The 11,846-nt window shown below is 38.1% G+C and overlaps 1 protein-coding gene across 1 annotated transcript in view; it reads right to left on the reverse strand.

Moving 5' to 3' along the window:
* Positions 1-4,050: 4,050 nt before the first annotated feature.
* The window catches only part of TRMT2A (tRNA methyltransferase 2 homolog A), a 10,035-nt gene continuing 2,239 nt past the window's right edge, over positions 4,051-11,846 (reverse strand). Inside the window, exons 2-11 of the mRNA XM_019506997.1 lie at positions 11,634-11,742; positions 11,182-11,363; positions 10,118-10,232; positions 9,275-9,390; positions 9,059-9,170; positions 7,375-7,497; positions 6,409-6,484; positions 5,677-5,793; positions 5,331-5,427; positions 4,051-4,977 (exon numbers count right to left, since the gene is read on the reverse strand). Coding sequence (XP_019362542.1) covers positions 4,722-4,977; positions 5,331-5,427; positions 5,677-5,793; positions 6,409-6,484; positions 7,375-7,497; positions 9,059-9,170; positions 9,275-9,390; positions 10,118-10,232; positions 11,182-11,363; positions 11,634-11,742 — 1,303 coding nt within the window. The 3' untranslated portion in view covers positions 4,051-4,721. The remainder of the gene's footprint in view (positions 4,978-5,330; positions 5,428-5,676; positions 5,794-6,408; positions 6,485-7,374; positions 7,498-9,058; positions 9,171-9,274; positions 9,391-10,117; positions 10,233-11,181; positions 11,364-11,633; positions 11,743-11,846) is intronic.

An 11,846-nucleotide genomic window follows, 5' to 3' on the forward strand; every position in this document is an offset into this window, starting at 1 on the left:
AGTTGTCTTAGATAACTTGAACTATGAATTCAAAGAATTTTCAAATGGCTTTGCATTTGAGGCCTGGCCTTTGGGAATCTTAAAATAACTGACTGCAGCAATTTTACACTTAAAAATAAGTTTGTAACTAGGTGTTTTACTTCCTTGTTCTGATTTTTAATTATTTTTAGTATTTGAATAACTTTTTTGCAATGAAAAACTTAGACTGTAGATAAGGGATACAGCATAGAATAAAAGAGTAGAATAAAGACCTCTTAAGTTGTACTGATTAAGATGGAAAAAGAACATGGATATGCAAATGTTTATGAAATACAATCTTAGAAAACTGGCAGTACTCACTATCTGCTGAGGATTTTATACATTAGTTAAACACAGAAATACTTCTGTCTGTCATGGAAGCACTGCTGTTCCCCTTCAAGTGGGGTTCATTCTTCATTGGCTACGTCAGTAAATCTCTCAAACTAGAAGGAAAACTTTTGCTTAAAATCAGGAAACCAGGTTCGTAGCAGGGGTCCAGTGACTTAACCAAGACTTGGTATTTGTACTACTGTATCTTACAATCCCCAAATCATTGGCAGGAAGACGATTCAGTTCTTCATCCTTAAAATTGCAGCTCTGGGACTTATCTGGACAGTTGTTAGTGAAATTTTACCACAGTGTGCTCCAGTATAATAGATGGTTGTGTCTCTAGGATTTTAAGTTTTGGCATCAGTATTTCCAGACCACCTTTAATATTATCCCTGCTGTTTTGCAAATTGGGAAATTTTAATTTTTTTATCCTAAGCTAACATTCTGTTCTTTGTTGGATGTTTTGACCCTTTTTCCTGTTTGTAATTCTACTTAGGATCAGTCTCATCTGTTTCTGTATTTACATTACAAGTTGTATACTCAGAGGTCTCTGCAAATATGAAGTCACCTAATGTGCTTATTATTCAGCTTTTGAGTTCTGCAAATTGTAATTCTGTTTTCAGCAAAGGATACGGGTAGGTGGATGACTGTACCTAAACTGTTATTTTAAGTGGCCTATCAAAAAAAACAAACAAAAAAACCTGCCTCTGCTTATTTTGTTTTAGCATAAGCTTTAATAAATCTCAATCTTCTGAAAGTTATGTAACATTGGTGCAGTACTTACAAGCAGTAGTTGCTGCTTGCTTCTGACTTTCACAAAGACAGGGCTTATCTTCTATGCCTAAATGTATTACAGTGTTATGTAGGTTTTAATTCAGGTTATGTATTTCTAGCAGAAAAAATAGTCTTTGGATGACACTGTAAAAGATGCATCACCCCTGTGGACCTTTTTATTTTTTCCAAAAGCAGAATGTCAATGTTTTGCAGGCCACCTGCAGAGTATCCATAGATGCCTCACTTACAAATTTGCTTTTATTGCTAAGAGGATTTCTGTATTACCTCAGTTCACCACTATCTGAATTGCAAGAAAGTGACCATTGCCCTTAAATAAAACATCCAGATATTTCATTGTGAACCAAAGCCTAGTACATAATATGCATTCTAAAAAAGGATGGTATTACACCTTGCTGCAGCCTTTAACTGGAGAGATGTCCAGAAAATAAAGCGCAATAACTGCTGGAACAAACAACTGCTGTTTTATTGTCATTGTGAAGTATTCTTGTGTTTTTAATGTTTACTATTGTTTGGAGTGTAAGTCTTGCATTTGCACATAAGCACGAGCTGCTGTGATAGAGGATAGATCATTGCATTAACTTCAGCTTCTGCATGAACACTTAAGGTGTGATTCAAGATGTATCCTAAATTCGTCTTGTATCTCTTGTGTGTTTTTCTAGGTGACCAGCTGTAAAGGTTTAGATCTTGATTGTATGAATGCATAAAACTAAGTGCTGCTTTTGTCACTGATCTTTGTTCTTTATCCCTCCCTTGCCCCAGGAAAGATGGGTGTTTTTATGTGGATGGAGTGTATTAATTACAGAACTGTTCCATCCTGTGGGAATTGGACAGTTTTTGCTTTGCATATTATGTGCTTCTTGAAAGAAGTGTGGTGTATTTACTTTAAGGGTTAAATTAGTGTGCATTCACATCTCTATGGTACAGATGGAAAATTACTGTGACTTGCAACAAACTAGTTGGATGCTACCTATTTAAACACAACACCAGTCATTCAGCTTTTTTATTAAATATTTTATTAAACAAAACCAATGAAATAGTCAGGTACCCAGACACTTGAAACAGCTCAAATATTATGCATAAGCCTACTGTTTGGGGTAAATTCCTATGTCAGGCTTTACACAGCCACGGTGAAAACTTGATAACATCTAAGTATTTAAAATCTTAATTACAGCCTACAAACACTCCAGACTATATTTTGGTTCTGGGGTTAAGGTTCAGAAAAATAATAGCCTTCTATCTCCTCGCTTCCTGTGGGAAAAATTATAAACGTGAAAGAGAGTGCAAGAAGCCATGCCATTCTTAACCAAATAAAAGGTGATCAGTTACAGTATTTTGATGTGTATTTGAGAAGGGAAAAGCAAATAAATGCATTTTTTATATGCCCAAGTAGATAACGATGGTTGCTGTATGAATTGTATTGAGTGCAGTTGCTTGATGCCAGTGCTAAATTGGTACAACTATAAAGCCTCATTTTCACTGAGCCTCTGCTTGCTTTTTTTCTGCACAATCATATAAGCCTATGTGTTTGGTCTTTTGAGTACTACATGTGTATTTTTCAGACAATTAGTTTTGAGCAATAAAGTTTGATATTATAAAAGTGCTGATGTGCGACTAATAGTGTGGTGCTGCTGCAAGGATATGGATGGGATGGGCACTTGTTACTATAGCTGCCCAATACTCTTGCCTTTATTTTGCCATGAAAGTGGAACTATCTGTATATTTTACCATCTACTAGCCAATGTAACATTTCACCTGACAGACTTTCACATGATAAACTGAACTGAGATCCTAGAACAAATCAAGGTCAATGTTGTCTCCTGAAAGTGTTCCTCTTCATGTAAAAGCCCTCTTTAATCCATAAAGAAAATGAAGTACTTAAGCCAAAACTCTAAAAATCCAAACTCCCAATTTAGCATCCACCAATTCCCAAAGGTATCTAACTATCTACTGCTGGGTATTACTGGAACAGCTTTAAGGAGAGAGTGAGATGTTTCAGAACCTGCTGTAGCACAGAGGCTAGGGAATGTATACAGAAGATGAGAGGTGATCAGGTTCGTGTTCTAAATTAAGCAGAGCCAAGTGCTCTAGCCACTGGCTCATGGGTGGGAGGCACTACCTGTTTCCTAGCGCTGCAGCAATGTGTCTAGTAAAGTACCTGTTCTGGAAGAGGATTAATTCATAGCTTTGAATCAGAATTGAAAGAATTAAGTACGCAAGTCCCTAGGTCTTTGGCTGTCACTGGAGTAAAAGGTTTAGAGCCTGCATAAAGCAGACATTTTGCATTCAACGCAATGAATGAACTGTGCGCTCTTCCATTGTACTCTGAGCTGAAGGTGACTGAATCACAAATGGCCATGACAAAAGTCTTTTTGTTTTCAGTCCCATCCCCCTAACTTTGATGGCTGAGTCAAGTGCATGAATTGCAGTTAGTAGTAATATTGTACCCTCCTACGGTGAGGAGTCCCTGCCATAGTTCTCATTTGATTCCTTCTTTTTGGTTATCAAGTATTACTTCATTTTCAAGTATGTTAATCACAGATAGTATTCCTTAAATGGAAAGGGACAAGCAATGGATTTCATAATGAACTTCTGTAATAATTCATGATTACGCAGAGTAGAGAACTAAGTTACCTAGCATTACAGCATGAGACATCAAATTCTCTCACTGAGCAGGGCAGGTCTTTCCCAGATGAAGATCTGGCTTCCTTATTTAAATCAAACACACTAACCCTCTTTCCACACCCCCCCTCCCCCCCCCCCCCCCCCCCCCCCCCCCCCCCCCCCCCCCCCCCCCCCCCCCCCCCCCCCCAAAACCCAACAAATCTTAAAGCATCATGGGCCAATGGGTAACTTCCAGTTGAACTGTGATGCTAGTAACCATAAAACAGCTGGACACATTTTTTTAACACATTTAGAGCAGTTTATTTGAAGTCAGTCCATGAGCCAAAACATGTCTTAACAGAATTAGCTTATTGTTAATAGATGTTCACTCTTACCCTGACCATAACATTTTCAAACTTATAACATTCCTGTGGCTTTAGAAAAATAAAACATTCACTCAATCCGAGTTTCTGGCAAATGTCCGTGTATTAGAAGGCCTTGTTATTAAATTGGACAGAACTTAAGAATTAAAAATCTTACTTCTGTATATTTCAGCATGCTTTTAAGGGTGAAGTCATGATCGTTTCTTCCACTCATGCAGGCTGTCCCACTGTCTCAAAGCCAACTTGCTCATGAGTGGGGGGCTGGGGGGAGGGGTAGAGAAAAAGTTGATTTATGTAATAAGCTTAATTTCCTCAAGAACTAGGTTTTTTAGTATCTTACGAAGATCAAATTCATCTTCATTTGTTGAATTAAAGATGCATTCAATCTAAACATTCATCTATTTGGAAGCTAGGTGACTGGTATGCTGTACAGAAAAAATAAGTCCTATAGGGCTAGTGCAGGTGTTTCAAATAGCAGCATTCTTTCACTTTTTCTGAGAAGTGTTACTTATGCAGATAGCAACAGATCAAGTTAGTTGTCTGTCTTTATGAATAACATATACGTAGGCAGACACACTGTCCAGCCTGTCAACATTAAGCTGAAGGTAGAGTTTGTAGTTTCTCCTCATCAGTTTGGTCAGCGGTGTCCTTTTGCATAGAATCGTCCCCTGTGTTTTTGATGAGAGCTGAGTCTGGAGTAGGTTCAGCAGAATTTCCATTTGAATATTCTACTCTTTCAAAAAATAGCAGCAGTTCACAATGCATAGTCTGAGGAAACAGGTCTACAGCCATTGCTTTAATGGGACGGAAAGGGCTTCCTTTCACACGATTGGAGGGAGCTCGACAAAGGCTTGGGGTGGTGTGGGGGAGAGAGAGGAGAAATTAAAATTCCTTCAATCACTGATACCCATATTTCTAGCAAGAGCCCTTCTCCATAAGATAATATTCTTTTCATCACTAGTACTAATTACACTATAGAAGGAAAGGGCTCTCCCAGAATTAGAAATTAAGATTGCCACAGCTCAACCAAATGTGGGTCCTCCCCCAGCAGGAAAAACTACCAATAGTGTATCCCACAGCAAATATGCTTAATTTTTGTTTTATGGAAGATACTTTAGTTTTGTTTTTCTTTGGGAAGTGTGTTTTTTGGTTGCCTGTGCCTGACCCCTTCCAGATTGTACCTGATTAATTCAAAAAACTTACTCCACAAAGTTATTCATGGCAGCTCTAGGATTGCAGGATACATAAATGAGTTTCTTCAGGTGTTCAGCCCTCCGGATTGCAAGAATCACCTTGGAATCTAACACAACCAAAATGAGAGCGCGCAAGAGTGAGTTCCACTTGCCAGTTTTAACTCATATTGGTAGATATACAGAAAAATTTCAAGTTAAAATTCCAACATGCAGCGAATGTCCTATTGTAGTAAAAATCTGCAATGAGTAATGTTTAAAGCCATCAGCTATTTCACTGATGTCTTCTTTCTATTTTAATTCTGCCCTTAAATCCATTTTACTAAATACAAGCCAAAGCCCAAGTAAACAAAACTTACGTAGCCCAGCTCGTGGTGGATCCACAACTGTAATCAGGTTTTGTGAAGCCAGTAAGTTAATTAAAGAAGGAACAATGTCTTCAGCTTTTCCACAGTGAAATTCAACATTAGTTAGTTCTGAGGAAGGTAATACATGAAAAGTTAACCAGCAAGTAAAATACTTCAATAAAAAAAAGCAGCTCTCCAATTAATAAGTCATTAGTTGCTAGGGACAAGTGCTTTTGTATCTGAGCTTTAGCTTTACTGAAAAACATAGCTCATGCAGATCATTTAACACCAATATTCTGAACACACAGATACTAAATTCGAAAAGCATCATCCTAACAGTAACCGTATTGTTATCAAGAAACAAAGTTCTTTGTTACCAGGGATTTGTACCTCTTTAGTTTGTAATACTGTCTGGTCTGTAGTGTTAGGCCCTGCTGTGAAGTAAGAAATTCACAACAAGCAATTATTTATCAACAGGAAATCTGGTCTGTGTTTTAAGTGAACTATATATAATTTTCTTGAAAAAACTGAATTCAAATATAGCATCTTTTAAAATCTCAAGAGAGAGGTGGATCAGTTTTCATGGAGTTATCTCAGGGGGAACACACAAGAATGATGTCAGTAGCATTCAAGTAATCACTTTAACCTGAGATTTTCACAGTTAAGCACCAGACTTCTATTTAACTTGCCCAACTCTCGAAGCTGTTCTTAAAAACAGGCATCCCAGCATTTAGCTTTACCAACCATTAATCTGGGCATTCACTTTGGCATCCTCCACAGCTTCTTGACAGAGCTCAATTCCAATCACTTTCTTTACTTTCTGCAGAAGCAAAGGTAGCAGGTTAGGTCTAGCAGGGCCCAGTTTAAATATGGTGACATAACAGGCACAAGATCAGAAGAGAAGCAAAGAGTAAAGACCCTTCATGCCATCACTACTTCCTACCTGATCAAAGAAAAACCAGTTCATTGCAGCTGTTCAGAAAGGAGGGCAGAGCGATAGGATACCTTGGGGCTGTTTAATAGTTAAGAGATTAAAAGACTCCCTTCTAGCCTCTTTGCCTCCCCAGATATCTCTACTTTATAGCTGTAAATCAAGCATGTTTAATTTACTCTTACAAACATTCCCTCCCCCCTGCTTCTTTAATTGCTAATCCTGTAAACACTTTTAGTCCAGCTGAGTTGTTTCTCACCCTGTACAGCATTGAATAATAAAAAGATTCCCATACCTAAAACAGGCCCTTGAGCACAGGTGCAATGTTGCGGCCTTCCCTGGTTTTCCACAGATTTTAATGGTTTTGAAATTTTCACAGTTTTAGTTGGCTGAGAACTGATGAATCACTAAAATGGATCTGCCTTTAACTATATACAGGGACCAGGTCTGTTCACTGAGGCAATCCCCTTTTACAGTCACTTTTTAGTATGTGACTGCACTTCTGCTTTTGACAGATGTATGAGCAAAGGAAGATTCATTTTAACTGCTGTGAAGTCAAGTGAAAGTAAGTTATATTGGACTTTTTCAAACTTAACAAAAGACATGCAGCCAGGAAACACAGGGACATTTTCATTCAGGTAGCGTGGCTATATATCCTCAGTTAAATCAACTTTAAAAAGCAGTAGCAATAGGTAAGTGCAGTAACTGTTGATTCAAGTACTGTTTGCAATGAATGGCTTGCTACTAATTCAGCAGTGCACAGAAGGGGAATGGCTCACCTTTGCCAACGAAAGTCCTATGGTTCCTGTTCCACAGCAGATGTCAAGTACAGTGCTATCTTGGGTCAGCTGAGCCCAGTCTCTAATGGCTGTATATAAAACCTCTGCAGCCTGGGTATTTACCTGTGGAGTTCCAACACATCACATGGTTCCCCGTCCTCTCAAACAGTAGAGGTACAGGCTGAAAGGAACATTAATCCCTTTTATGAAAATGTTCTTCCCCATCTATGAAATAGATAACATAAACCAGCTTTTCATGTACAGTTTAAAGAAGCGTTTTACTGACAGAAGACAGTAAATCAATCTCTCTCTTTAACAGCTTAATGTTGGACTGGCTCAACAGATTAGGGTATAATTCAGGGGTTCCAGGAGAGTTCTGACCAAATTCAAAGCAATCTGCAATGCACCACTAAAGGCATGTGACATTTTTTTTTGATTCAATGAAATATTCAGAGCAAATGCCAAGGTAACAGTTAAACTGCAGGCAAGGAAGGGAAAACATGTTTTACTAAGCGAAAATTTCTACTGAGGGAAAGGAAATGAATAACAAAGATACAGAAACAGGAGGAAATACTCATGAAATAACATCAACACAGTAAAAAAAAATCAATTTAGTGTATCACCTTGTCCCTCTAGAACTGATAATGATAGCTTTCCTATACCTACATATTATAGGTATGAAGATACAGAATAAGGAAGCAAGTTGTCCAGGCCAGTATCTCCAAGCCTAGGAAATTCTCTACATGAAGAAATAAGAACTTAGTGGCCCAAGATCTAAAGTGAAGATTAGAAATGCCAGGGTATCATTCCCCACAATGTACATGTGATTTCTCAACTCTAAAAAGAAGTTACCTGAAAACGCAGGTAAAGAGCACACGCTGTAGTTTTTGCATTTAATTTTCCCCCCTCAACCAAAAACTTGGGGATTTTTCATGTTATTGGTTTGATTTCAAAGACTTAAGAGTTTACTTGCTACAGCTAAGTATGTGTTTGGAGGAAAGTGCTATTTTGGAATACAGTAGAAAGTAAGACTCTTCAAACAGCTTTGTATTAATGAAACCAGCAGCTGCAGTTGGGTTTTGCTTGTTGGCAAGACAACTGGGAACTGCTTGTTAATTAGCACTTTTGAGATTTTAAATCATTACACGGTACTGTGTTTATTTCTTGTTTTTAATATGTGCTGGACAGTACAGTAATTAAAGTACAGTTTTCAGCACTTCATACTGTGGTGTCTGATTATGTAGAATGATGGTGACACTGATTATTCCAGAAAAATATACTTTCTACTGTAAATGCCACATTCATAATACCCTTCCTAGGTAGAAACTATACCTTCCTCTTCCATACAAGGCCTGATTGCCATTATAGAGCTGTAAATTTCATATACTAACTTGACCAAAGAGCATTCAAATATTTTCACTAGTTTAGATGAAGTGCCGAATCTGAAAGTTTATAGTATAAAAGTGTCACTCACATGCTAAAAATATTCAGTTATCAGAGGTATGTAATTAAAGAAAACAGATCTCTGTATACTTCTGCACCCTCTTTTTTTTTTTTTTCTATAAAAAATAATATTTTTTATAACACTAGACATCTCAGTTTCTTAGCAAACTAGTCAGTTAAGAAGTAGTACTTATTGCACTAATTACAACTTAGTTTAAATACAACTCAATGACAACATTACTTGGAAAAATGCATGGGGAGAAATTCTAAACTTTAGACCAAGAAGTTCTTCATATATGTACTTATCACCAGCCACGTGATCTAAGGGCAAGTCTTCACGATTGGGAGATTTTCTGAAAGAAAAAAGCAAAATATATTAGGTGCAGCATTATTTTCACAGGAGTCTAACTACAGGAAAAAGAACACTTAAACTTTCCTTTCCAGGTACAAGGCTTACCTCTGACCCTCCTCTACAAAGTACAGAGAGGTTACCCCACTGTCCTTTCCGGTCCCTTCTGTAAAGTACTTTGCCAGAGATGCTTTCAACTCAGCAAGCTCTTCTTTACTTAATTTCTAGAAAATCCAAATGAAAAGAAAATGCGACTATTATATACTTGACTATTTTCCAGCATCCAGATTTAATAGGTATCCTGTTAAGCTTTATTCATTTTGTTGGGTATTCAGAAGCCTGCACCAAATCAACTTAAGTAGGGAAATAGTGTCTAGGAGCAAAAAATTCTCCGCCATCATTTCAGTCACTGTATGCCTTTGGTAAGGAATGCTGAAATGATACAGCTTTAGTTTCACAAAAGCTACATGGCTGCAAACTATGGCTGTTACAAACGTGAGGGACTTCCTCACTCCAGCATCTCTGCAAGCACAAGCAGCCTTCTCTGTACACTCTCCATGCATTGTCCTTCTAGTCAAAGACAACTGAATAGATTATTCAACATGCTGTTCCATCGTAAGTGCAGTTATCTAGAGCAGTCCTCTCCAGCATCTTTTCCAGGGGCCTCTGCAGCATGACTGCATTCACTGGTCACAATCCTACAAGCTGCTCTGTGGGGCAAATTCAAGCACCCACAAGTGTGCTGAAGGGAACAACAGGATTGGAACAAAGGTAGAATGGTGTTAATCCACTAGTAGTGGTCCTTGGTCAGGTGAAATAGGAGTGTAGTGGTCTTATGAGAGAGTTATGCTTAGGGAAATCAAATAATTCCTTAAAGAGTCTGTGAGATTTAAGGGTCTCCACACACACCCCCACCCCCACCCCCACTTATGTCTACACCATCTTCAGTACCTGAGGATTGAAATAAGCTATTGCCATAATATGGCCATCGCTGCTGGTACGGACTGTGAGCTGCTTCCAGTGACCTTCATAGGTTTCTGGGCTGTAAACTGAGTAATGGGTTGACCTGCAATTTTAAAAAATCTCAATTACTGAACAGAAATGTTCCCTACATAATACTTTATAATCCAGCTAAACTGCCTGAGCCTACCATATGAGGTAGGAGAGAAGCAACAGTTCATTTAAAAAGCTGAAAGTCTTGGCTGTCTTGTAAAGAGGGATAATACAGTATTGCAAAACACATCCTTTTGGGCTAATACTCAGACAAGTGCATAGAACACATCTCAGCGAATGCAACAGCTACCTTTTCTGGTTGTCATCATTTGTACCATATTCCCTTTCACTCCATGCTTTTTTCACAAGGATCAAATGATGCCACTGTCCTTAATAAACACTTTACTGGTTTCCACACAGGAAGCAGGGTCTTGATGAGCGAGCCATTTTCATCTTTAGGGTTCTGCCCACATCTTAAATCATCTCACTTTTCCTGTTTGCTAAGCTTAACTGTTCTTTACTCAGAACCATCCCACCTTTCATCTTTGTGATTCCCCCCCACCCCCAAGTCCACTCTTATGCATGAAGAAGTCTCCCACTTTCTTTTAAAACAAAGTGTCCAACCTTCATGATTCAAACTCTTCTTTAGAACAGATTTCTTCACATATTTTCAACAGTAAGGATGAGAAAAAGGGGAGGGGAGACTGGGGAAAAAGAGCCTCTATTATTGTGATACTGAACCACCTAATTCCTTGCCATCTGGCATTTTGTGCATTTGTTTTGTATCATGTATTCAGCCTTGAGTGTAAATATCAAAGGACAAGAACCATACTTTGCTCTGCATATGGCCAAGTAATGAATACACTAAAGAAGCTTGCTAAAGTAAATGAAAGGAGCCATGTCCAAACCAACCATGTACTGAGGAAATGCTGCAGAAAAGTACTGGTAAACTTTTAATCCTAAAAATATTTAAGACAGCAAAAGCCTTTAACAGCAACCCTTAAGTCTAATCTACATCTCACCTTATGTAGTCTTGAAAGGCTTTCACTACCTTTTTGGCAAGAGCAGGAATGTGAATAGTGTCAAACGGTTCCACTACAGCACAAGTTCCACCCTTGTATTTGCCAAGGCGACAGCCCACAGTTTTGTCTTCTTGGTTTACACCTACGCCGATCAAAAATTCACATTTGTTGCGGTACTCAGTCTAAGTTTAAACATGGGGGGAAAAACAAACAAACTTAACTGTTCCTGCCTAGAAACATCTCTTTTTAACCAATATTAATTTACATTGCTAATATAACAAATTTATTAATTTGTCAAATGGTTATTCATGAAGTTAAGACATGTATTTCTCAAGTTCCAGATTTTTCTCTACTGTGATAATGTGCCCCTTCCCTGATGGCCAAAAAAATTAGGTGACTTTTAGAGTGTACTACATAAAACCTATTCAAGCCCCAAATTTAAATTTAACTACCTGTAATGGTGATGCTTTTACTCCCTCTACTGGGCAACAGATTTTATTATACTTCTGCTTCTGCACAAACAGCCAAGGTAACAGTGCTTTGTTGTTGTTTCCTATTTCCCTGCACAAAACAGAAAGGGCAAAAGTTTGAGAGATGTACAAAGTACAGGCATTTCAACAGAGACATTTAAAATGTCATCCCCCCCTGGCTTTTTTTTTTTTTTT

Source organism: Gavialis gangeticus, unplaced genomic scaffold (genome assembly GCF_001723915.1).
Source record: "Gavialis gangeticus isolate Ggan-Ray unplaced genomic scaffold, GavGan_comp1, whole genome shotgun sequence".
Lineage (NCBI taxonomy): Eukaryota > Metazoa > Chordata > Crocodylia > Gavialidae > Gavialis > Gavialis gangeticus.